The sequence below is a fragment of the Toxotes jaculatrix genome, chromosome 10, assembly GCF_017976425.1.
Source record: "Toxotes jaculatrix isolate fToxJac2 chromosome 10, fToxJac2.pri, whole genome shotgun sequence".
NCBI classification, from domain to species: Eukaryota; Metazoa; Chordata; class Actinopteri; family Toxotidae; genus Toxotes; species Toxotes jaculatrix.
The window spans coordinates 9,135,812-9,163,027 of record NC_054403.1 but is presented as its reverse complement, the minus strand read 5'-3'; the positions used below and the strand labels follow the sequence as shown (position 1 = coordinate 9,163,027).

The window sequence follows — 27,216 nt, the reverse complement described above, 5'->3', positions numbered from 1 at the left end:
GCTGTGGAACTACGGTGGTAATGAGCTCCATATAGAAATTCTCCTTTCTTCTCCATTTGTTTAAAAAATAATGGGAATTAGACAAATTTAAGTCAGTGTTTGACCGAAATAATTCATATTTGCAGAAATATGAATTAATTCTTGCTTGTGTTTTTCCTGGCGTTTCCCACAGCAGCTTGCGTGTGAGGACGGAGCACAGAGCAAAGCAGTAATCTTCAGGTGTAGTACTCGACAGTGACCACTGGATGTCGAATCATCGACGGTGTATCCAATACGGGTATTGTGGCCACTAGGTGGTAGCTCTGCACCAGGATTTCCTCCTCCCAGGTCGTCGAAACAACAAACCGAACTACGGAGCAAGCGGGGTGAGAGAACGTCCGAAACCGCCTCTGACCGCGACTTTTAAACTCTTTTTACCGAATTGTAGTGGAATTCAGACGGAGGCTGTATAAGAATAGTAAAAGTTACGATTCTGCTGGGACTACATTTCACAACAAGGTAAGTTAGCTGTAAAATGGCGGAGAGCTATCTGGAAGTTAGTTGATTTGTATTTTGCTAGCCGTCTCGCTAGCCAGGCTAGCTCTAGATGAGCCCAGAGCGCGGATGTCTGCCTGAACCAAGTCGCTTCGCTAGCTCGCGGTACATGGCTACTTCGGTTGTTAGCAAGCTAACGATTTGGATTTTTGGCACACTGGGGCAAAATATTTAGCTTGTAACCAAAGGAATCGTTTTATTGTTTCAAGCGACTTACTTGCACTTTATATATTTGTAAACAAAGTGTTTGTTGCTTATGCAATACGGTACTGGAACTCCCGAGGCAAGATGGAGGACGCAAGGACGTGATGTTTTTTTAGGTAACGTTAGCAGTAGCAGTTAGCATAGCTAACTAGTCGGAGTTATTCTTTGCTCGTTAATTGCAGCATATCCACTATGGTTAGTTGCTTCATCTTTGGGCGAGCAATAGAGACAACGGGTGTGAAGACAAAGGCAGTTTTTGTCCTTGGAAATATTAGTGAGTAGCGTTATTGTGTATTGGCTAATATTAGCTTGCGCTAGTACAGTAGGGCTTGCGTTGTTTTGTTATTATGGTCTAACTACGATAGCGGTAGTAAATGCTGGCATGTTCCCGATATCTGACGACAATGCATTGTACGGGGCTGTCGCCCTTCTTGTTCAACGAATTGTAGTTTGTCTGAATCTGAGTAGAACACGCTTACTTTATCAAATTTAAACTAGCTGGCGCTGGGGAAAGACGCCAGTATCCTCGGTTGCTTAGCTAGTGGCGCTAGCACCAGCAGCGCACCGGTGTCAATTTTGACAGGAGCCGACGAAGAGCATAGCCGTGTCGGCGTTGTTGGAGGGAACTGACCCGGTACTTTGTGGCATCGTTGACTTGCAGGAATCCACACAGCTGGGTTTCACAATTTCGTTTTATCTAAAATCGTCTAGTCTAGCTTCGCAGTCACAAGTTTATGAGATACACTGCTCGATTTGGCGCCACTTTTTTCAGTCTACACCCATAGATTCCCGTCGTCTTGTCGTGCAGTACCCCCTCGCTATCAAGGAAATGGGCACGCTAGCATATTTTTGATCCAGTAAATATCCTAGTTAAGTTCAAACTTACAAAGTCGTAACTAACTCGTGCATAGTGTTGATGTCGAGTGTATCTACGTTGACTGGGTGTTTTAATGGTGTGTGGTGTATTACTGCGATTATTGCATATTGATATAAATTAAGCTTGAGACTCCCGTTTGGCATATGTAGGTCATAGTTTGCAGGATATGGTGAGGGAGAGGATCCCCGATGACTAACATTAGATCAGAATTAAATCGGGCATTTACCTTGAAAACATTTATTTCCTCATTACACAAAAATGCTATTGTAATTAACTTTCATGTCATCACCTCGTGTACTAGGACTGGAAGACGCACATACTGCATCTAGAGTGGGTTTATCATGGGTGGAGTTTGTGTTTTCCCTTTCTGTCCAGAACAGTTGTCCCTGGAGTGCTTTTATTTTATTGGCTTCCCGGACTGTTGAGGGTGCATTTGCATTTCTTTTTGAATTGCGGACAGAGTAAGAAACCCAATTTCAAAAGTTATGTCTGCTCTCCCCTTTGATGTATGTGCTATTAATTTACACATCACAACCATGCAATAGTTTTCTCTGTGGCCTGCGGTATCTTGTTGATGTTGATACTGTCTTTTGATTGGTTTAGAAATGAATGGGGCGGATAGGGCAGTACCATATTTGGTCATTGAGGAAGACACTCCAATCTTCGTTTCATGACGTTGTCTGTAAACCAAGGGGAGCAGAGAAAGAGAGGGAGCCAATGGCTAGACAGCTGAGCCTGACAGGAGCATTTGTGTCCGCCCCCTGTTACCATGTGAAACCGTTTTTTTTTTCCTCTCTGAATGGCATCAACGAAACATTTGCTTACTACAGAGGATGTGATTTCCTCAAACATGCACATATTTGATGTTCGCTTTTGTTACATGTGTTGTTTCTGCTGTGTTGATATGTGCAATACGTCTGCATGTGAAGCTCTCTGAATTACTCTGTTTCACATTCTAGGTCACATGCAATCTCTCCTGTCTTGTATTTTCTGAGGATCTCAAGCCAGTCATAAGTTGAAGTTATCCAGAAGATGTTACAGAAATGATAGCAGCACCAGAAATACCAACAGAGTTCTCCTATCCTCAGTAAGTTTGTGCTTCTTCTTGTTATTTAGAGTTGAGTTTGAGGTTGATGTGAATTTACATTCTAATGTCTGCTTGTGTCTAACAGGGACACAGACACTCGATTCTCTTCAGACACAGACTTCTCTGAGGATCCTGATGGAAGGAGTGCAAACTCAGCTAAAGGAAAGGTATGGAAAGCACAAATGGCTCCATGCCTCTCGCTCTATGGCCTGGGTTAGGACACTGTGGTCAAATAACACAGTATCATGTCCTTTATTGCAATTGTAGATATTTGTTACATATGGCTTGTCTTCTCTTAATCTCTGCAAAGATTATCACTCTTAATTATTCCTCATTCTCTTCAATGCTGTTCCAGGGCGGAAAGAAGGGGAAGAAGGCAGCAGGCGAGAAAGGCAAAGGGGGCAAGGGAGCAGGTCGGTTAAATGGCCACCACCAGGAGAATGGCATGGAAAACATGATGCTGTTTGAGGTGGTGAAGCTGGGCAGGAGCGCAATGCAGGTATAAATAGCAGAATCTTTAAGATTTCCACTTTGTAAATATTGTTTTTTTCCTCAGTCAAAATCATTGTTTTTTATTGATTTCTGATTTTTAAATGTACCTGTTCCAATCTTCTATGCAGTCTGTCGTTGATGACTGGATTGAGTCTTACAAACATGACAGAGACGTTGCGCTACTGGATCTCATCAATTTCTTCATCCAGTGCTCAGGATGTAAAGGTATCTATGTGTGTCTTCTTAAGTCACCCTACCCTGTGATTGGACCTTTTTTAAGATGTATTGAGGACAATGTTTTGATTCTGTGCTTCCTACAGAACCATTCTGACGCAGTTGGTACTCTGTGCTCCCTGAGTTGGTAAATTGTCTTCTGTCTAACTCCTCTGTGTTTATCAGGTGTGGTCAGTGGAGAAATGTTCCGCAACATGCAGAACTCTGAGATCATCCGACGAATGACAGAGGAATTTGATGAGGTAACTTCACTTTTTCCAGAATAATCATTACCAGAAACCTCAAAAGCGTAATTTTAGATTAAATATCAACTTTGCAATTATTATATTTGCCAAGAAAATAGAACTTGCTAACTTCTTTGCAGGATAGAGATGGTAACTAACTGTAGTAGCATGTCATGTTTGCACTTACTGATGCTCCATCCTCTGTGGTCTCTGTAGGACAGTGGTGACTACCCTCTAACCATAGCAGGGCCCCAGTGGAAGAAGTTCAAATCGAGCTTTTGTGAATTCATTTCTGTGCTAGTGCGCCAGTGTCAATACAGTATCATCTATGATGAGTACATGATGGACACAGTTATCTCTCTTCTCACCGGACTATCGGACTCCCAAGTCCGAGCCTTCAGACACACCTCAACACTGGCAGGTAAGATGAACTGTGTCTGCATTTCCGTATTTGCGCTTGTTGGCACGTGTGTGTGTGTGAGAGGTACATTTGAATGTCAGTGCTGACTTGCAGTAATCAGTGTGTTCTGTAAGAGTACAGTGTAGTTAGCTGGGTGGGAAAAGTTGCCAGCTAGGAGGGATCTGGGGGCGTGGTACCCCTGGGACAGTTTTTGCTGTATAAGCTCGATGTAGCACCCTTACACGTTTTAAGGGCTCTTTTTTTGTAGACTGAGGGAGGATTATTTGGTATGATTGTAACAGAGAAGTATGACTACATCAGTTTAGTTGGTCAGCATCTTTTGTCCTGATGCAGATTTCAGATATCAAACGTTTTAACTACATTTTATAGGGAACAGATTTTTTTTTTTTAAGTATTTGTTGTGAAATTTGTATGTGATTGTATGTTTCACAGTTCATTGTCATTTGTGAAACAAATTTTGCCTCATCCATAAATCTTTTTCTGTACAGTTTATAAGAAAAGGACAGAACTAATACAACCACTGGCAACACCCACACAGGTGTTTTCACTTATTTTAACTGATTAACCCTTTTAGTTTTGTTGCACATGTAAGAGTAGGACAACTTACACCTTTTCATTGTTTGCTGCAGTTGTTGTGTACACAAGGGTGCTCAGGCTTCACGTAAGCAGTGTAGGTGGATTTACCCACTAAAATAAAGTACCAAAGGCACCAGGTGGGGGCAGATCATGTGCTCTCCAATAATCGGAGGGATGCAGAACACACAGTAAATATTGTTTATACAGCAACATTGTACATTTTACAATGGCAGATCTTGATTGAGCAAGTGGGCGTTGTAACCACAAAGCGTTCATGTATTGTTTTCTGTCTAGGAAACCATTTTTGTCTTAGCAGTGTTCAACTATAACGTGTTTTTGTTGTGCTCATGTTCTGGTGTCTGCACTGATCAAGGCAGCCGGATTGGAGTGGGTCAGTTGGTAGAGAGCTATTTTAGATGGTACCCTGTTTATTAATGATTGCTCACTACGCCTCGGCAAGTTAAAGTGTTTACAGATGCAGCCGAAAGGGGACAGATTAGTATTCATAGTGTATAGTGTTGGGTAACTTTGTATAATTTCTGACATAGCTCCATTCAAGGTCTGATTAATCACAGTAAAAGGATACAAGTTGTAAATAAGTTTTTCCCAAATGGTTTTTGATTTGCCATGTTTCGTCACTTTTTAAGGTTAGGTCTTTCAAACATTTTGTTTTCTTCTGTGGTACAACTTGATTTCCTGAAGATTACCCAGGGACTGGTTTATGTTCCACATTGACAACTTGCACTTTATTTTGGAAGCCAGTTACTAATTATTACATTCAGGAGTTACTATTATCTGAGGATTTTTTTTTATTTCTTGATTTTACTTGTTCTTTTGACAGCCATGAAGCTGATGACAGCCCTGGTGAATGTAGCTCTAAACCTGAGCATCAACATGGACAACACCCAGCGCCAGTATGAGGCAGAGAGGAATAAAGCAGTGCCCAAAAGGGCCAATGACAGGCTAGAGCTGCTCCTGCAGAAACGCAAAGAGGTAAGGGTGGCCACATGGCAATTTGCTGCCTTTCTTCTAAAACATCCCATACATGCGGGTTTGTTCATTTAATTTTTTTAAGCAGCGGTTTGTTAATTTATCAGGTGTATTAGCCAATGTAGCATGCTCCAAACTAGCATAAAAGTTTGCCTAACTTTAGCAGAAAGTTGCAACAACTGAATCCATTTCTTACATTTTCTCTCATGTGAACAGAAGAGGTGGGAGGAGAAAAAAAAATCACATAAAAATTAAGATTTTTAATTCTCAGAGCAACAAAAAACAAATAATAAAGAAATAGTCTCGATGAAAAATTTGGAACTCACATGCTAGTGCAGCCCCCAGATGATGTTCCTCGCACACACTAGAGTTTTTTTTTTTTTTTTTTTTTTTGTAGTTCATCTTCAAATAGGGCAGGAGGTTAGGTCAATTTTGGTTTTAACAGCCAAGACGAAAGTGCACTGTTTTGCAAAAACGACACACGCCATCATTCAAAGACTAAACCAAACTCTAAGAGCAGCACACGTTAACCAGCCAACACACACTGCAACATTTAGCGAAAGCTTGAGCTGTCTCCGGCCTGTGAAGAAAATAACTCAGCCTGTGTCCTTTTAAAAACCCTGCACTTCTGTTTTACAAAGGACATTTAACCAGTGGTGTTCGTCAGTAAATTGCATTTTCATTTCATTATTCTCATTTTGGCAGAAGACTGACTGCATTCCCCCAAATTGATGCAGTTACCTTTTTTTTAAAATCTGTGTGCTAACTACCAGTTATGCTTCATATTCCAGTTTAGTTGGACACAAATGAATGGTTTGGCACCCAGAGTACTAGAGTAAGCACCTGAAACTAGTCCCCATCTTCCTCTTTATTGAATCAAGAAGCATTTCTATATCAAATGATCACTCCAAGAATTGAAATCAGGTCATGAGATTCCCAAAGATTCCCACCTCGGGTAAACAATAAAAACGACAGCCTGGAATAGTTGTATCTGAAGTTTTGGTTTTCCTATATGATACTGAGCCTGATGATACCCTCCAAACGAAGCCTTCAGAACCTCAGTCCTCCTTTTCCTACCAGATAAAGCATGTGCTGTTCATTGACCGCAGGTTTATAATTGCAGGCAGAATTAAATGTCAGCAGTCCTAATTTTATTTGAAGAAAGTTTTAACAGTGTCCTACAAAAGCATCAATGTCTGTCACAGATCGTTGACTAACGACCTAATCAAAACATCACTCAGCCCTTGTGGCAGCTTTTCTATTTGCATTCCTTCATTACGACAATTTGAGCTAAAATTTAATAAGAACTGTTACTGAAATCAAAATCGATCAACTTTAACCATTGCCCAACCTGCAGGATTCATCCTCCTACAGGCTGTTTTGTACAGGCAGTGCCCACAGGCATCCAGACAAATGAATCTGAGTAACACACCTAAGTGTAAATAATTGTGAATTACTCTAGCTTGTGACCGTATATCTGTTCCGTTTTTAGAACTGCAACACCTCTGTAGGTGGTGGACCCACAGTGACTGTTAGTGCTGAGTGTTATTCAGCTAGCATAGTCAGTTTATTAGGTTATATAACAGCAGGTCCCACCGGGCATCCATCTGTTAGTTCACTGTGCAGCCACACCGCAGCATGGTCGCATAGTTGGCTGTCGCACATGTCTTGTTATGTTAACAATGCCTCCTGGTCACCTCTTACTGTAACATTTGACCACATAAATGTGCTCATGTGTCTCTGTTTTGTTCTTCATTTCAGCTCCAAGAAAATCAGGATGAAATTGAAAACATGATGAATGCAATATTCAAAGGAGTGTTTGTTCACAGATATCGGTATGGCTTATATAATGCACATGTATTATCAAAAACATGTTAATTTGACTCTGAAAACTCTCAGTCTTGAATGCCGTTTAACCATGACTGATGTTTCAACAGTGATTCAATAGCAGAAATCAGGGCAATCTGTATAGAAGAGATTGGCGTGTGGATGAAACTCTATAGCGATGCCTTCCTCAACGACAGCTATCTGAAGTATGTGGGATGGACAATGCATGATAAGGTGGGTTGTTTCTTTTTTTTTTTGGTAGTTTCCACAGGAATTTTCACATTATTTTCCTGATTAGACTTCTGCTCAGGGCTGTGTGGGCATGCATAGATTGAGCCCGACATCTCCCTCACTCTCCTGTTAGTTTTGTTGAGCCTGTTAGTGCAGGACAACTTAAACATTTCGGTTTTCTTATTACACAGTTCTCAGCTCGGCTCGGCACAGCGTCAATCTTAGCAGATGTCTTATCAGCCAGTGAAAGCGAAAACACCTGTGTGGGTGTGCAGGATTGTATAAAACCACAATCAGTGTCTCAATTGTAAATGATGTGAAGCCACAAAAATTCAGAAACTCAGGTTTGAAACATGCCATTACTCCAGCAGTGATTGGCAGGTCTAATAGGCAAACAAAAATAAATTCAAGTTAATCTTAGTTATTAATGTTTTTTCTGTTGTTAAAGATTGGTGGGGGGGGTTTTTGGTAGTTATTTTTGTGAACACAGGAGAAAAAGTGGTCTATATTTTAATCAATGAGAAACATTTTTCATCTTGGTCCAACTCTTCTTGAGTGTATAATTTACATAGATTTAAAAAAAATAAAAATTACTGATTGCTGCTGATCACTGCAGTACCCAATAACTGATATATGTCTTCCTTCTAATTCTCTCTTCCAGCAAGGCGAGGTACGTCTGAAGTGTCTGACAGCTCTGCAGGGTCTCTACTACAACAGAGAGCTCAATGCAAGATTGGAGCTCTTCACCAGTCGCTTCAAGGTCAGCACCACCTGCTGGACAGCATAGACACAACAGCTCAGTCTTTATGGTTTCAGACTCGTACACAGAAACAAACACCGGGCTTAGTCTCCCCAGACTCATATTTTTAATTTTACTGATATAATTTCACGCACTAATCACATTACTCCTTTTAGCCCAGTAACTCATTAAATCTGTTATCTCTCTCTCTCTCTTTGCTCAGGACCGTATTGTCTCCATGACTCTCGACAAAGAGTATGATGTTGCTGTACAAGCAATTAAACTGCTCACTCTAGTCTTGAAGTAAGTGGCTGTTTTCTTGATACTGTCTGATTAGTACTGTTGTTTTCTCAACTTTCACATTGCTTACCACACAACAGTGTGATGTAGTCTGTGTGTCAAAGCCAAGCCTTTTTACATAGTGTCAGAACAGCATGTGTGCTATTTGTAACTGTTAGTAACTTAAGTTGACCAACTCCTTCTGTTTGTGTTTGTCTCTGCAGTAGCACGGATGAGGTGCTGACCCCTGAGGACTGTGAGAGTGTCTATCATTTGGTCTACTCAGCGCACAGGCCTGTCGCCGTTGCAGCCGGAGAATTCCTCTTTAAGAAGTATGCCAGACATAAATCAGACTTATCACTCAATAGGGGCTAAAGCTGAACACAGCAGGATAGGGTTCAGGAAAAATAATGTAGAGGCAGGTTTGGGAAGAAGGATAAAGCGGGGATTTGCGCTAGTTTAATGGAAGTTTAAGGACGAGTGAGAATTTAAGATTGTCAAAACTAAAAGACTAAAATTGTAATAAAACGTGTACAGGAACAGTCAGTGCTTCAGTTTGCATATAAACAAAATATTGTAGCTTCGGCATCACAAATTTTTTGTTCTCAGGGTCTTCCTGGCAGTCATTCCGTTGGGGCCTTCAGAAGTCTAGTTTGTAAAGTTGCTCAGTGATCGGTCTCTGTTGGAAGCTGCAGTCAGCTCTCAGCCTAGCTTATGAGTTTTAATTTTGAAGGCCCCCTGCTGCTTCTAAGAACTGTAGTTGGAGTTTATGTGGGGGTTGTTTCTGTGCGATACCAAACTAATGATTAATATTCTCAAAGACTGTTCAGCCAACGGGAACCGGAGGAGGAAGGTGCCCCCAAGAGAAGAGGCAGACAAAGCCCCAACGCCAACCTCATTAAGACCACTGTCTTCTTCTTCCTGGAGAGTGAGGTATATTATTATATTTTCTTTTTTCCGTCCTCAGACAGAGGCTGTCACTTCTGTCATTATTGGCAGTATGTAAGCAGATTGAATCATCCATCCTTTGTGTGAACATCTTTTCCCTTAGCTCCACGAGCATGCAGCCTACCTAGTGGACTCCCTCTGGGAATGCGGTGCAGAGCTACTGAAAGACTGGGAGTGTATGATCAGCTTACTGCTAGATGAACCATTGCCAGGAGAGGAAGGTATGGCCCTGGTTTCTTGTAAGCCTACGTGACTGGTATGCAATTCAGGGTACAAATGTGATATACAGGCATGGCGGGCAATGTTGGTAGCCTTACACCTTGTGGAAACAATGCTCTGTTCTTCCTCGAAAATGTCAAAATTAAAAGCTCTTTCGTCATGCACACCTGCGTGGCTTTAGCTTTCCATAGAATAAAACAAAGAAGCTGTGAAAAGAGATCTTGCTTATTCTACAACAGTGTCCGGTTGCACCTTACGTTGCTTTTTTAATGAAACCGGGCTCCATGGAAGAAGACTTGACTTTTGGAACAGAAACATAAAAAATGCCTGAGTGGAGTTTGTTCAAAGGCCTGTTCACAAGCCACCATTCTTCTGTGAGAATGTCCTTGGGATAGATGAAACAAAATTACAGCTTTTTTTATTAAGTCACATTAGCTCCGTGTTTGCTGCGTCTCATGCAGGATGTCTTGAATCTGTGTAGAGCAGGTCATGGCTCCTGCAGTAGGATAATGACCCAAAACATAGATCTAAAAGCAGCTAAGACTGGATGAGAAGAAAACTGTTCTGAAGTGGCCTCTTACGAGTCAAAAAAACAAATCTTAATCCAGTTGAGCGTCTATGGGAAGAGCTAAAACTTGGAGTTGTGGGAAGACACCCACCAAACCTGAGAGAACTGGAGCCAGTTGAGGAAGTAGTGTGGGCCAAACTACCAGCTGAGAACTGTAAAGGTCTCATTAAGATCTACATAAAGCACTTGATTGCAGTGATTGCCTCTAAAGGGTGTGCTACAAAATATTAGGTTAAGGGACCCAATATTTTTGTCCATGTCATTTGCATTTGTTGTATTATTAAAAATAATATGTTACATTGAAAATCTAAAGCTACGAGTCTGCTCTACTAAATATGGAACAGAAGGACAGTGGATGCCTGTTACTCATGTCAGTTTCAACTTTGAGCAAATTGGGGCTTTTCTTTTTTAAGTGGAACGATACCATCACTAAGCTTTGTTGTTTGTTTTGTAGCTCTTACAGACAGACAAGAGACAGCCTTGATTGAAATCATGCTGTGCACTGTACGCCAGGCTGCTGAATGCCACCCACCTGTTGGAAGAGGCACAGGAAAGAGGGTAAGAGTCATGGTTGATGTGTGGTGATTTTTGCTCTGGAAAGTCATTTTCTGAATGTGACATTATGAGGGCGTTCCTGTCACAGTCTAATAGACAATGTAGATGTTACGTAGATGTTATTGTGCTGAACCGACACATTTATTTTGCATTGCGTTTAATTGTTGGACTTCGCTTTGGCTCTGAAATGTGTATTTTAAGTCACAAGTTGGGTTCAAAAGACCTGTTGTAGGTTATAAAGTTATCTAGGAAATATATGAAGAAAAAAACTGAGATAATCATGACAGTAATTTAAAAAACCCCACACACAGCAGAGGCATACATTTACCAGTGGTCGGGTGAAAGATTAAACTTATTGCATGCATTAATGCAAACGAGTTGTGAGGACAAATATAAAACTTCCTGCATCTGTTATCAGGTGATGACCGCTAAAGAGAAGAAGACTCAGCTGGATGACAGAACCAGAATGACAGAGCTGTTTGCTGTGGCTTTGCCCCCTCTACTGGCCAAGGTTTGATACATCCACTCAGTGTTTTTAACAAGCAGTCCCTGTAAAGGCTGCAGGTGTGTGTTCATCAATCAGAAAATATCATTTTAATCGGTTTGTTTGTTCGACAGTACGCTGTGGATGCAGAGAAGGTGACCAACTTGTTGCAGCTGCCTCAGTTCTTTGACCTGGAAATTTACACCACAGGACGCCTGGAGAAGGTAACAGTTACCAGACAACAGCAATAACAAAAAAGACTTGTTCACTTTATTTAACACAATAACAAAGTTGTTTGTCTTCCTCATAAATTATAACACATGATGTGTGTCTCTCTCTCTCTCTCTCTCTCTCTAATCCAGCACCTGGAGTCCCTGCTGCGTCAGATCAAGGAAATTGTGGAAAAGCACACAGACACTGAGGTTTTGGAGGCCTGCTCCAAGACTTACCACGCCCTCTGCAACGAGGAGTTCACAATCTTTAACAGGGTGGACATTGCCCGCTCCCAGCTGCTGGATGAGCTGGTCGACAAGTTCAGCAGGCTACTGGAGGATTTTCTGCAGGAGGTAGGATGGTGACAGGACGCACACGTCAGCGCTCATGAGCACGCATGTTTATTCTCATTGCTCTTTTGGAAAAGTGGGCCAAATCCTCTTACACCCCACATCACCGCTGTTTTGTATTGTTGCCTAAACCTCTCTCGTGTCCTTTTTTTTTTCTTGTATACTCAAATTTGTCGCTGTAAATTCAAACTTTGATTTATCTGCAAGTAAGATTCAAACAGTGATAATTTGAGATCATTTCAACGGTTGTTTATCAGGAGATGTAGTGTTTCTTCAAAGTCCTTTGTGTTTAGTCATATTTCTTTGAATTATCAGAAAACCTAACAGGGATGTCTCTGCCAGAAAACCAAACAGGCCTCCTTCCAGTTTCGTTCTTGTAGCCTCAAATTATGTCATAAAATTTAAAAAAGCACTAAACCTTAGATTTCAGCTGTTCTCCGAGGAAATCTTTTTTTTTTCCCTCTAGCAGTGGTGATGAAGATGCACAGACCATTAAATTAACAGGACCAGTATCTCATGTTTTTATAAGGACCAGTTCTTACTGCACATTAACAGCAAATATGCATAAAAAGCTAAATAACTGCTGCTCAGCTGTAGATGAGAAACATTTGGAGAAAACGTGATCAAATGGTGTGTGAAGAAACTCATCAGATATATTTTAATCTTATCTGAAGAATCTGAAAACTTTTTGTATCCGTTCTAGATGATGCAGCCTTTATCAGATGAGTAAACATCCTGATCCAAGAAAATTTAACACGGTTGCAAAATGTCTCTTTCCAGGGTGAAGATGCTGATGAAGATGATGCATATCAGGTTTTGTCAACTCTAAAGAGGATCACAGCATTTCACAAGTATGACATCTATCAGCACTACCCATTTCCTCATCCCTCTCAGATCCCTCTTTCACATCTCTTGTGCCCTCTCCAGTTAGAAGAATAGTTTGCCTGTGTGTGTGTCGGACGTCTGTCAGAAACTGACTCAAACTTTGTCAAATCTGTTGCAGTGCACATGACCTGTCAGGGTGGGACCTTTTTACCAGCAACTTCAAGCTGCTCAACACAGGCATAGAGAATGGAGACATGCCAGAGCAGGTTATTAAATACGCACATGCTCAGAGAGAAGTTATATGAATCAACAGTTTTTGTGAAGACTAAGAATTATTAACCTCTCTGGGATTTTTTTTTTCTTGTGAGCAGATAGTCATCCACTCGCTGCAGTGTACCCACTATGTGATCCTGTGGCATCTGGCCAAGTTATCTGAGGGCAGCTCCAGGAAGGTGAGGTCTCCTAAAACCAAGTTCACTGTTTCTGTTCTGCACTGTTGTGAAAAGAATTGGATACTTGTAAGGAGTGTGTAAGCGTGATGTTTAAAAAAAAAAAAAAAATAAATAAAAAATTTCTGTCTGCGTTTTGAATCAGGACGACATGGTGACCCTGAGGAAGCAGATGAGGGCATTCTGTATGATGTGTCAGCGCTACCTCACCAATGTCAACACAGCCGTCAAAGAACAGGTGACACAGTAAAATCTGCTGAAAAACGAGGGGGAAAAAATGTAAATGTTGATCATTAACAATTAGGCAAGGTGGCACAACCTTTTAACGCATAAGAGGTGGCTCGACTGCCGTTCAGTGTAGCAGCAGTGAGTCTTTTCGCATGAAAAAATGATTTCACTGCATACTTTTCCAGTTTGTTCATATATGATGTAAAGTCCTTAATACAACTTGGTGCTGAAGCCACCTGTGCCTCACAGCTGACGTAGGAAGTCAGATTTTCGCAAATCCATAATTACACTCAGGAATCTAGACCTCATTTGCAAGGAGTGCTTTTGTATAGCGCTTGTGCAAACCGAGCTTTAACTTACTGTCCTTTTCCTCCTGTCCTCCCGCAGGCGTTCACCATCCTGTGTGATCTCCTGCTCATCTTCAGCCACCAGATGGTGTCCGGAGGCAGGGAACACCTGGAGCCCCTCGTCTATTCCCCGGAGGACTCGCTGCAGTCTGAACTACTCTCCTTCATCCTGAACCATGTCTTCATAGACCAGGACGACGACACAAATAGCACAGGTACAAATGCAAATGTGCAGATGTAGAAGCTCATTTAATTTCTGCTCCGCTCCAGTGGACAAGGAGAGGACAGTTTTTTGAAATCAGCCACTCTGCAGCTTGTAGAACTACATTTTCTTCCCCTCTTTCTCTCTCTCTCTCTCTTCAGATGGGCAACAGGACGATGAGGCTGTAAAGATTGAAGCTCTGCACAAGAGGAGAAACCTCCTGGCTGCCTACTGTAAACTGATCATCTACTGTGTGGTTGAAATGAAGACCGGAGCTGACATCTTCAAACAGTATATGCGGGTAAGTTCAGCTTTTAGCATTTAAATGCAGTAGTACATTTTAGCCATACAGTGTACAACTTGAATAAGAAAGACTTTTCAGCTAACACATCTGCCACTGCAAGGTTTAATGCATGGTTTGTCAAACAATCTGTAAATCAGGTCATGTGTACAGAGCCATAAATCTTCATGTCCCGGTAATGTTTTTTTTTCTTTTTTTTTTTTCTTTACAGTATTATAATGATTACGGTGACATCATCAAGGAGACTATGAGTAAGACTCGGCAAATCGACAAGATTCAATGTGCCAAGACACTCATTCTCAGTCTGCAGCAGGTCAGTCCACACACACACACACACACTCTCGCTCGCTCATTAATTCATTCAGTAATTCTGACCTTCTGTTCGTGTGTCCCCATTTTTAGGAGGTTGTTAATCTAACTTTTCCCTGCTCTCTCTTCCCTGTCTAGCTGTTCAATGAAATGCTGTCTGAACTGGGTCACGGGTTTGACCGCTCCTCCTCTGCATTCTGTGGAATCAAAGAGTTGGCCCGTCGTTTTTCTCTAACCTTCGGTCTCGACCAAGTCAAAACCCGAGATGCCATTGCTATGCTGCACAAGTAAGCTTTCATTCTGCTCTCTTTTTACATTTTTGGCCTTGTATCTGGGAACTGTCAGGTCAGACAAATTACTCCTTGAATACTGTGTTTCCTCTTGCCATGTTTTTCCTCCTCTGGATTTTGGAGAGGCTTAAGTGATAAAATGTGGTAGTTTTTTTTCCTATTCCCATGCACTGAAAGTATTGTAGAAAAATACATATAAACAGTATCAAGCTGTTCAAACACACAGAAGAGCAACAGTGTTATAAAAACAAAACGGGTCTGTTACATGCACTGTGTAAGAAACCCACGCACTAATCAAAAGAGCCCTTATATAGCAAAATTCTGCTGCATCATCCTGTGTTTCCCAGCAGTTAGTGTAAACATTTACTGGGTGCAGTGGCAAAATAAGAATATACTGTTGCAGTCTTGACCTTTTTGGATGATACATGTTGTTTCTTTTTAGCAGCAACGGAGAGCTGAGTGTATAAAATCACACAATCCCCCACATTTGTAATTACCCCATTCATCACATTGGCGTCGTTTCTCTCGTGTGGATTATTAAATTATAAACTCAGTTGTGTTCCAAGCAAGCTGGTGTATGCACATTTGCAATGTTTGCTTGGGTATCCCCTGCACTTGTGCAACATATGGGCACACTGTGTAATGGGATATGCTGGGCGTGCAGCGGGGATTTAAGTAATGAAACACAGGCTGAAAATTCTGCTTGGCTTCCTTCTTGTGCTTAATTTTTTATTTCACCTTTATTTAACCCAGTAAATCCCATTGAGGCTAACAACCTCTTTTTCAAGGGAGGCCTAGCTGGCAGCGTTACAAGTTTCAGACTGGACAATACAACATCAGGCGCACAGATATAACAAAAACCTGGGTGTTTTTACTACTACTGCTTCACTACTGGTTGTAGTCAAGTCGAACAGATCAAATGTCTGTTTACAAGGGTTCATGTAGAAGCAAGAAAACAAAATATCTTGACTTGTTTTGTGGTGCACTAAAAGATTTGGGACTTTATCAGTTACATAATAGTTTTATCATCAACATTGGATTGGTAATTGAGTGTTCAGCAGGGTTTTATTATTATAACCACAGTATCCCTGGTCGTTCCACAGGACAGTATAGCCCTCAGTTTTTGCAACACTTTAGACTTTGAATTTTCACCACACAATTTGCTTCAACAATTTTTTTGTTTGTTTTTTCTTTTGTTCATGAACCCAATTCTTTTCCTCTGCTCACTGTGCAACTCTCAGGGATGGCATCGAGTTTGCGTTTAAGGAGCCTAGTCCCCAGGGAGAAGGAGGCCCTCCCCTCAACCTGGCTTTCTTAGACATCCTCAGCGAATTTTCCTCCAAGCTTATGAGACAAGACAAGAGGACTGTGTAAGTTTTTGTTTTTTTTTCCTTTCTTTCCTGCCGAGCTGACGGGTGGAAGGTTTCGGTGTCTGAGCGCAACAGGTGTTTGTGACAACTGGTGCAACTGGTGTTTCTGATGCATGAGTAGTTGATATGAGGGTTTTTGGGTTTTTTTTTTACCCTCCAGTTGGAATGTGCACCTGGCTTTTTGTGTAACGTTTGTTCTTTGTATGCATGGATGCATGAGTTTGTTCATCTTCTGTCTGTGTGACCTCCTGCTTCTCCCCAGCCACATGTACCTGGAGCGCTTCATGACGTTCCAGATGGCACTGCAGCGAGAGGACTGCTGGCTCCCCCTCATCTCCTACAGGAATTCCCTGCAGGCTGGTGGTGATGATGACACCATGTCAGTGATGAGTGGCTACTCCAGCAGAGGCTCTTCCATTCGCTCCAAGAAGACCAAGCCTCCTGCATCCACAGCTGGAACTTCGACGGCCAAGAGGAAGCTGCCCGAAGGTATAGCACCCAGGGAAATCAACGAAATCATTAAGAATTTTTCATATCGGGGTTAATAATGGAGCTTTTTGCACTTCAGAGAAAAGTGGACATTGACTTTATTTTAGATTGTGGTGACAGCTGATCAGCCAGTTTTCTGTTATTAATTACAATCGTCAATCAGTTCAACTCATCAGCACCCACCAGTGTGTAAACACACTGAGAGCAGGTCTTCATGAGAACCACGTACATTAAAGCCCAGCCCACCCATGATATTACAAAAGCAGAGTCAGAGCCCAGATTAACCCAGATGTGTTTCTACCAGCTTGGCTCAGCCAGCAGAGCTGATGGGTGAAGAGATTAAACAGCAGATGGTGGGAGAGCGTCAAAAGAGTCAAACTGCTTCCTACCAACGACGATGTTGCTTAAATCTGTTTCTGCGTAGTTTCTGAAGACCTTCTCATCACCAAGGATTTCCTAGAATTTTAAAAGTTAGAACTTGGGGCAAAATGGGGCCCTTGGGGCTGACAGTGTAGTACAGTCAAAATCACTTCGTTGTTGTCACAGACACTTTAGTGTTAGTGGTTGCGCACCCTTTTGTTGTTATCTTAGTTTTGGATTTCACTGTCAGGATTATTTCTGGCGTCCCCTCTGTTGTCATGAATTGCAAATTCCCTCTGGCGTGAAAGGGCAAACCTGTGAATGCAGTGAGTGGATGGTACTTACACCCAGTGCTGTATTCCACATTGGTTTGAGAATACACTCAATTTTAGTGTGGAGATACAATACCAACATCGATACCCCCCAACATTTTAAAGGTCTTCAGAAAAGCAGCAAAACAAGCAGGTGCATGTGCGTAGCCAGTTAGGCTAACACCTCGGCCCTTCCCTTCCAGAGGAGAGCAGCAGCAGCAGTGAGGTGTGGCAGCAGAGCATGCAGACCCCAGTCATGATGCCGTCCCCCCACCTCACCTCCACTGCCATGCGAGACCCCAAGAGGGGTCGTGATGACAGCTACATGGGGGTCTACCCCCTCCCTCACGACCAGCAGCAGACCCACCAACACCCACAGCACCATCAACAGACGCCTCAGCACCACCAGACACCCATGGACTACAAGTAAGGGTGTTTCAGTGTTGCATTCCACAGGTGCAACGATGCAGCGGGTTCACAGTTTGGTACAATGCACGTTGCAGCGGCAGCAGCTCAGCACAAACAAGATTTTTTTTTTTTTTTTTTTTTTTAGCTTTAAATGAGAACGAATCCAGTGTAGAAGCTTTATGAATTCCCTCTTAGGCATTTTTTAAGTTTCACCACTTATTGGTTTAAGTGCAAAATCAAATAAAAGAACAGCTTAGTTGAACATGTGAACATCTTCAGATAAATGTTTCTCTTGAAAGTTAAGCTCGAACAGTTAAGTGTTAATGTGTCATCATTTTTGTGTTCTCTCTTGCATTTAATTTATGTATGTAAAAATGAGTTTACTTAGGGGGCTTTATTAATATGGATATTTCAGTTAATCTTTCAGCTCCACTGTGCACACCATCAAACTTTAACATCATTTAATATTGTACCAAGGAAATTTTTAACACTCCTAAATTCCACGGTCCAACGTTAACCTTTCTCCTCCTCATTCACTGAGCTGGCCAAGCGTTTCCATACCCCTTTGAAGTCCATTGACTTTTAACTAATATACTGTTATTTCCTTGCATCCAAGCGCTTCATACCACAAGACTTTAAAAATATGACTAGGCTTGTATCCAGGCCCATCACTCAGTTCGGTAGATCTCTTATTCTCTGAAAATGGGATCAGAGGACTCGAATATGAGCCAGAATACATTAGGACAGGGTTCACTGTAATTTCCCATTTGTGTGCTATTAATTTGGAGGGCAAATGGTATCAAAATGCTTGTATGTAACAGCCTGCCAAGTGTTGGCCCTACTGGGACGGTGACTGACTAGTTTATTTATCCAAACTGACTTTTCATAGGCGCCAGGCCAGTGGGCCATCTATACAGTTTTAACTGACATCCTTGCGGTATCTCCAGTTCAATCACCGCACACGCGTGGTTTAACAACACGGCTCATTATTCTCGTGTGTTTAGTTCCCAGGTGACGTGGATGCTGGCTCAGAGGCAGCAAGAAGAGGCGCGCCAGCAGCAGGAAAGAGCCATGAACTATGCCAAGCTCCGAACCAACCTGCAGCATGCCATGTAAGACACAAACACACCTGCACACAGAGGTGCCTGTGGAAAATCTCACCAAAGGCATGAATCCATAATTACACAACGGTTTTGTTTTTGCAGTCGTCGCAGCACTGGGCTTATGGAGGAGGACGAAGAGCCGATTGTGGAGGATGTGATGATGTCATCTGAGGGGCGTATGGATGACCTCAACGAAGGCATGGACTTTGACACCATGGACATTGATCTGGTGAGATACACATTTAACTAATGCTTCATGAATTCGTTCTTCTTGCACAAACAAACAAAATACAGAGATGTCTTACCAGGCTTTTTTTAGGGTAAGACCAATAACCAGTTTACATCAGAATTTACCAGTCTTATACCATTCGCCAACTGGTTTCTGTTCTTGCATGTTTGGACACAAAAGTCCCAGATAACAGACCCTGTACAACCCAACAATTATAACTCATGTCTGATTCCTGTAAATAAATTCCTCCCTCCTAGTAGTGATTCATTTAATAAGTTGCAGGCACTGTAAATGATTTATAAGATCTTGTTGTATCTTTGTTACCCCTTCCAAACTTTGTCAGTTTCGTCTTTATCACCTACATGTCCTGTTTGGACATCTCCCTCACCTGCGTTCTTCTCTGAACATACAGACTGTATGAAAAGTGGCAGCAAACAGACATTTTTACATTTTTTGTAGACACGTAATAAATCAGGAGGCTGCATTACTTGCTGTTGTTTTTACCAGTGTAACACCTGGTTATACAGCAAGTACAGATGTTACATCTGGACAATTCACCATGGTGTGATTACTTTACAGTCCCAAAACTGGATGGGATTCAATTGAGCAAGAAGCAGCTGCTCAGAAATCAGATTTTGTTGTAGCATATTCAGAGGACAACAAACTCAAAGTCTCAAAACTAATACACAGAGAAAAATCTCCCCAACACCACCTCCTGTGTCTGCAACTGTACCATCTTGTTGTGGAGTAACACAAAACATGAACTGCCTCAGAAGTCAGCGTGGTGGAGGCAGGCAGTGAAAAAGCTTTTTATGTGATGTGATTTATTTATTTTTTATCTTCATCTGTTGTGATTTTTTTTTTTTTTTCTGACAACCGCAAATTTAAATCCCACTAATCAAGTAATTGGTTAATGTCGCTGTAAGCAGGTCAACACTCATTATTCTGAACAGTCCTTTCAAAATAATGCTGCACTCTCTTTCTTTTTATGGCCCAGCAGCTTCCCTCCATCACAGTCCCATTCAGTTTGATTTTAATTAGAACTCAACTAACCAAGTTATCTTTCTCATGACTGCGACCATAATATATCCTGATTTAATCTTTTTTTGTTTACTGGTTTCACATGCATACTCTGCCTATCGGGGCTGATCAGTCAGTTATTTTTGGAAGAGACTGATTTGTTTAGCATGCACCAGTTAATATCTTACATGTAACTTCAAAAGAACAAAGAAGACCAAAAAAAAAACCATCATTAGACAATTGCTGGCGGGGCAGAGGATGTGTCAGTTTTTGGTTTTTAAAAATGTGATGAAACATGTACTCTCTGCCGACAGGGGCCTTGAAATTGTTGGTACAACACGAGGCAACATGACTAATTTATTTGACCATGTACGCCGACACCACAGAACCACGTATGATGAGTGTAAAGCCAGAACTAAATTTTATCCAAGACAAATGTCTGTTTTGGATGCTTACGCTAGTGCTGCACTGTACGAGAAAGGCTCCAAATGTCATGTTGAATCAACCAGAAAATTGAACAAGTGCCCCAGTTCCTCTAAATTCACTCCATTCGTTGCATGTGTGATAAATTCTTTCCAAATTGAGCTACAGGAACTCAGTGCTGCAAATGTCTGCTGAAATTATTTATCTGCTTTTTTAAATATTGTAATGCAAACTGCAAAAATCCACCATCACCATGTTGTTGTTTTTTTTCCCCAGTATGGTTCAAGCCTAACTTTAAGTATGAGTGAAGATTGTTCACACATATAGTGGTTGTTAACCGAAGCACCTGTTAGATTGAGAAAAGTTATTGGAGTTTCTGTTCTGAACGCTTCCTCCTTCTCCTCCAGCCACCCTCTAAGAACCGCCGTGAGAGGTCTGAGCTCAAGCCAGACTATTTTGACCCTGCTTCAATCATGGATGAATCGGTAAGGAGCATGTCCACTCTGTCATTTAAGATTTGTTTAACCGTGTACGCTCACAGACCTCTACCTTTATTCAAAATTCTTAGACTGTGGTTACATGGAACACTGTGTGTGTGTGTGTGTGTGTGTGTGTGTGTGTGTGTGTGTGTGTGTGTGTGTGTGTGTGTGTGTGTGTGTGTGTGTGTGTGTGTGTGTGTGTGTGTGTGAGAGAGAGAGAGAGAGAGAGAGAGAGAGAGAGAGAGAGAGAGAGACGACCAGCTGGAGACGCTTGTGAGGCATAGTGAGAGTAGACACAACTTGTGATTTCCTTAAAGGAAGTAAACGCTAAAATTAGTATCTCTGTGGAAATAAATGGAAAATGGATGACCTGTAACCAGCTGCATTATGTGGACCATTTGCAGGCGTGTTGTATTTGGGGGCGCCGAGTAAGACAGCAAAGCATTTAGACATGTTCAGTGGACCAGGCTGCCGTGCACCGCCAAATGCAACATTTCTTATTGGTTGCAAAACTGCCATTTTTAGCTGAATAAACATGCCAAATTTTATTTATTTCAGAGTGTACTGCCAGCCTTAAATTCTTGTTTCAAAATGTCCCAAGCTGAAGAAACCCTGGGGATTTGCCTTAGGGGTTTGTATTTACACTGGGCATAAGAGCACTGTGTGGGTGTTTTGTGTCAACCTTAAATCGTTTAATTGTCACACAAATATCAAAGCAGAAAACTAAACAGTATTTTCTTCATCAAGCACTTAACTTTCTGTTCCATTAAGCCTCTTCCGAGCTCAGATACAGTTCAGCGCACTCGGTTGCTCAGCTCTTGACACAATCCACTGCACGCCAGCTCAGAACAAGTCTGCCTCAGATCCATTTTTTCCACCCGGAATTACTTTTCCACAGAGTTAAACATGATGTGGCTGCAGATGAGATTATATTCTGAAACAGCAGACAGAAAGTCAAATGCGTTCAATGCAGCGTGATGTCAGAAATATTGAAAACAGTCAGCAGTTGTTACACTACTTTTTTTTTTTCCCCTTTTGCTGTGAGCAGGCTTTAGTCAAAGCGTTGTCACATTGCTCAGCAATTTTTACTTTGATTTTAAACTATCAGTCGAAGAAGTTGTTGGATTGTATTTTAATCTTAAACAGTACGTTACTGCTGTTTTCGGAGGCAAGAGAAAGGGACGTGTTGTGTTGCTATATGCCTTTCAGTTTCTTTATATTATATTAATATTAAATGTGACTTGATAATTGTTATTAAAAGGTTGTTTTTGTCTCCTTTAGGTTCTTGGGGTTTCCATGTTTTAAGCTAATATCTGGATGATTTTGATGCTGGGATAACAGAAGAGGCGCTTTGTATTTAAAGAGAATTTTAGATGCGAAAACAGAAGCGTTTTCTCTAAGAAAAAGCAAAAACAAGAAAAAAAAAAAAATTCTGGCTTGTACTCCACGTGGACCAATGACAACCCACACTCAGTGTTGCTTGCTCAGAGAGGACTTTGTTTCAAATATTTACTTTTATAATCTTGGGTAAGCTCTTCCTGTTCAGAAATAGTGTAACAGGCCACTTCCAAACCTATTAGAAATGAGACATGTCCGAAGAAAAATCCATAATAGCTTTTTTTTTTCCCTTTCCTTTCTTTTTTATTTTTATTTTTTTTTTTAAACGGGGATGAATTGGTGTGTTTAACTTAAGAAACATTTTTTGTTTATGTCTAACCCTTTTTACAATTGTAGTAAGTTACCAGGTGTGAAGTAGTAATTTATAAACAGACTGTAGTAGCTTGCTTGTACTGTGTTAGCCAAGTGGATGGAGGTCTTTATGTTTCTGTGCTTTCTTTTTTTTCCCTCCCTCTATCTCTTAAGTTTCTTTCCCCTGTTGTTGGGCCTGAGTAGAGGTCCTGATAACCACTGGTGGTTAAGATGGTGAGATGTCACATAGAATCAGTCAGGATTTCTTAATGCTGTGAAGATTCCCAGAGTCCACTGAACGCTCCACACTGTTAAGCAGTAAGTCCTAGAGCTTACCCCAAGATTTGGACCACTCCTTAACCACCATCTAGTAGGGAAATGTCCCCCAACAACGAGTAGAGTCTAATCCCAGTAGTGCCACTGTGTGGGCTCTGGAAGAAAGCAGCTCGGTCAAAGAAAATCACATCTTTTTTTTTTTTTTTTTTTTCTCTTAAAATCCAGCAGCATAATGTTGAAATGGGTATCTCTACATTTTAAATAAAAGTTATATATGAATCGGTGCTGATTTTATATATGTGCTTTTGGTTTTCTTATTTTCAACCTTCAGTCACAAAGTTTGAGAAACGTGTAAGTAAAACTAAGAAAATGAAAGCATGTGAAGCCATGCATCAAGGAAGATTTTTAAATTTGTATTTGTACGTTTTTGTTTTTGTTTTTTTTCCTTTTTCTTTTTTTTTTTTCTCTTTTTGTCTTGATAACGTCTTCGGGTTTCTACCTTTTTTCCTACATGTAAATTAGTTTGGATAAAACTAATGAAAAGACTTGTGAAATTCAGCTTTAAGGTTTTCTCAACACGAAAAGTCCTGTCACAAAATACTTAAAGATTTCAAATGTTTAAAAGTGAAAGGTAGTCATTCAGACAATACTGAAGATGAGTTATTCAGCAGCGCTGTGGCAGCTAGACAAAGCTTAGATTTTGACATATATTTGTCACACACAAGTTTTAATGAAATGTTTTGTCTACTGAGGTTTTTATTTTGTAGTCATTCCATGCTTAAGCCTTAAACATGCTTGTGAAGGTCACCTTCTCTCACAGTAATCTTCCATGTCAGAGGATCAGTCATGTTTAAAGGTGGATAATTGGCTTCTTAGAACATGAAAACATGAGGTGGTCAGATGTAATGTGATAAAGTAGATGAACAGCCTATATGTGTTTTGCCTAATTATTTTATGTAAGTAAAAAAGAAATTTCTTTTAAGGAAAAAGTACTGTTTATTGTTTGTTACTTACCACTACATTGGTATAAATTCTTATTAGATCATGTGTATATATACAAAATTTAATTTCTTTCCTTCCTTTTGGCCATTTCTGTGTGTTTTTTTTTTCTCTTTTTTTTCCATGCACTCTTGCCTACACTCTAAGTTGTTGTCTATTATCCCATCCTCTTTCAGTCACTCTGTTTTCTGATTTGTACTTGTCTGGAGACAGTAACTTTTGAATAAAAATCAACACATTTCACCTGTGCTACTTTTTACTGACCACACTGAACTTCTGGGGTTTACACAGATCCAGGTTTCACAGCGTACCTGTTGCCTTTTTTTCCCCCCCACTTTGGTGTGTTACTTAAAATGTATTCACTTTGACATCACAAGGGGGCAGTATAGTCCATGGTGCACATCTAATATCCCCACGGTGGCAGTGCTATGACTGTACATGTTGTCATTCTTTGTAATATATTTTTTTTCACTGTGTTGAAAAGGCTATGAATATGTATTCTCAAGCCCTCTGCGTTTTCAATGCACATATCTCGCTGTATGTGACAGCTTTTACATTTGTGTTGACTATCAAAAGGGCCCATTGTAGAGAGAGTAATGTCTTGTTCTGTGCAGACAAAGAGCGCCACAGTTGTTGCAATGATAAAAGTGGGGACACGGAAAAAGCGCAGGAAAGGATGAAAGCATCAGAGACTTCTGTGTTAAGTGCATGATTAATAAAGAGGAGCTCAGATCAATGCGGGCGTATTAGAATAGGACCTGGCAGAGAGCTCCCCTTCATGTCCAGCCTGTAATACATGAAGAGGCTCATCTATCACTACGTCAGTCATGCTGGCTGTCAGAATAATGTGCAGAAAAGCACTTACCTCGGCAGCCTTGCCTTATTGTCTTCTGAGCTGTCAGCCCTTTTTGTAATGCGCTGTTAGTGGTGTTCCTGCGGAAACAGACCAAAGGGAAATTTTAGATTAGTCTATAGCTGTTGTCATGTTGTCAAACCGGTTTTATGAAAGTTGAGGGGGTGATTTATGTCCACATTTCACGCCTCTGTGCCAAAACGTTTATTTTCCCTCTATGTTTCTCTCTGCGAGCTGTTCTCACAGCAGTGCGTCTATTTGGGTTGACTTAGGTTAAGCTGTGTTGCCGAGGTCAGGGCTGCTGAGTGTAAATCAGAGCCACAGCCTCTGTGGGGCTTCCAGCTTCTATTTACCTCTGATAACCCAAAGGCCTCCTCGGGGCCTATCGGTTTAGCTGGTGTTGAGACCTCAAACAGGGTCAAGGAGGACTGGGAACCATGATTCACATGTGCACATGCAGAGTTTGTTGCAGAAACTGATCTAACAGGATCCGCAAAGCATTTTAAAGCACACTTTTGCTCTAATAGAATTGATTACAGCTCTCACAAGAGCCGTTACACAAGGAGGACGAGATTTTGCCAGTGTTTTGCAAGAAGATAAACCCACAGAATTTTATCCACGGATAAATCATTAATGAGAGCATTGGTTGTAATCTCCTGGGCTTGTAAGGGCAGAGGAAAGCAGCTGACCCTGGAAAATCATTTACCAGAACCTGCCTCAGATTAGGCAGAGGGATGCACGCACTCAGAGAGACAAGCTTCCAAGCCGTTGACGCTCAGATGTCCAGACTCATCTTCTAGTACACCCCATCCTTGACATTTCTGAGCCACATCATTCCAACAATGCACGGTGCATTCGATAAAATATCCGGTAACCAAATAAAGGAAAAGAATCTCTCCTGGATTAAGACGAGACGCTCCGTGGGCTGTAACAGAGATGTCAAGGTGAATGTGAAATGAGAAAAAGGATCAATGCCCTTCATTATGAGGAGCAGGTTTCATGAGACAGGCCAGAACAGGTCAGAGATTCCAGTGGAAAGCTATGAATAGAGTGCCGTGGGAACCTGCTGTCTGCCTCCTGTCGGGTTTTCTCCGTATTGACACACAGGCAGAGCAGCTAAAGGTATGCTGAATGAGTGAACGAGTGACAGGGCCATTGTACTTGGAGGACAGAAGCAGGAGGATTAGTCTCCCTTTGGCACTGATGGTCCAGTGTGTGGAGGGAACCTGTCAACAGCAGGACTGCAGGTGGTCCAGAGGTCTGGGCAGGGCGAGCGAGAAAACAAGACAAGTTTTCAGCAGAGAGGAGGGTGATATTTACCCTGGGTTACCCTGGAATCTGATTCTCTACACCTTCTCTCCTCACCTCACATTCATTGTTGCGGAGCCACTTTCGCTCGTCCCAGGGGCCCGAGCTCTCTGCATCGAGGATAATAATGTTTTCCCCTGCAGGAGGAGGAAACAAGATTATGGTTTTTCAATTAGAAGTGGGGGGAAAACTCTTGAAAACATGCAAGTCAGAGAGCTAGCAATGTGCCACACAGGGGCCCAACTTTCTACGCTTCCGTTTTCAAATCCCTTGAAGCTCATTCAAAGGTGACCCCCAGATGACTGAACGCATTTCTGGGCCAAGCCAGCTCTGCTAAATCATGAGTCTCAGTAAAGTTTGGATGAGTGTCTTATAAGGGCGTGATGAGACAGGTCTCATAAAGATGACAGAGAGCCCTGCATGTCACCAGCCCCTGCCAGGAAACCCCAGTGATTAACGAGGGCCGGGACACCTCTGCTAATAAGACTCATCTCTTTAATTGGCTCTATGAAATGACTGTGCAATTGGCCCAGGGTGCGGGTGTGTGCGCGTTAAATGTGTGCACAGTGTCCGCGCCTGCGTTGTGTCCATTTGTGCACGTGTGTGGTGGGTGGCGGTGGCGGTAGCAGTGGCGATGGCGGCGGGAAGGGTGGGGGTTTGTTGGGTGTATCTGCATGTGTACGCGGGGGCAGGTGGCTCATGCATGTGCCTGTTATTAGCTTTCTCACTTCCCTTCTGCGCGGATACGAGCCAGAGATGAGGCGAGGGAGCCTCATTAGAAAGAGAGCACTTCTATTGCTGGCCAAGATTTAACACCTCAGCCAATAATAATTTATTCAATCTATTCTTAAGTATTGCATGCGCTGGTAGATAGGGGTTAGGTTATGTAAGAGTGC

At 41.7% G+C, this 27,216-nt stretch overlaps 1 protein-coding gene across 1 annotated transcript; it reads left to right on the top strand.

Annotated features, from left to right (window-relative positions):
* The first annotated feature begins 320 nt into the window (after positions 1–320).
* stag2b (stromal antigen 2b) lies at positions 321–22,738 on the top strand. The gene is made up of 34 exons (XM_041047479.1): positions 321–498; positions 2,575–2,702; positions 2,788–2,869; positions 3,058–3,201; positions 3,323–3,419; positions 3,594–3,670; positions 3,869–4,073; positions 5,491–5,642; positions 7,401–7,474; positions 7,577–7,700; positions 8,359–8,457; positions 8,660–8,739; positions 8,940–9,047; positions 9,537–9,648; positions 9,767–9,884; positions 10,905–11,008; positions 11,424–11,516; positions 11,624–11,713; positions 11,852–12,055; positions 12,833–12,903; positions 13,056–13,143; positions 13,249–13,329; positions 13,472–13,564; positions 13,942–14,116; positions 14,265–14,404; positions 14,616–14,717; positions 14,852–15,000; positions 16,245–16,373; positions 16,636–16,862; positions 17,737–17,959; positions 18,946–19,053; positions 19,147–19,273; positions 21,124–21,201; positions 22,477–22,738. The coding sequence occupies exons 2-34, from the start codon at positions 2,659–2,661 to the stop codon at positions 22,498–22,500; spliced, it is 3,822 nt and encodes a 1,273-aa protein (XP_040903413.1). The 5' UTR covers positions 321–498; positions 2,575–2,658; the 3' UTR covers positions 22,501–22,738.
* The last annotated feature ends 4,478 nt before the right edge of the window (positions 22,739–27,216 follow it).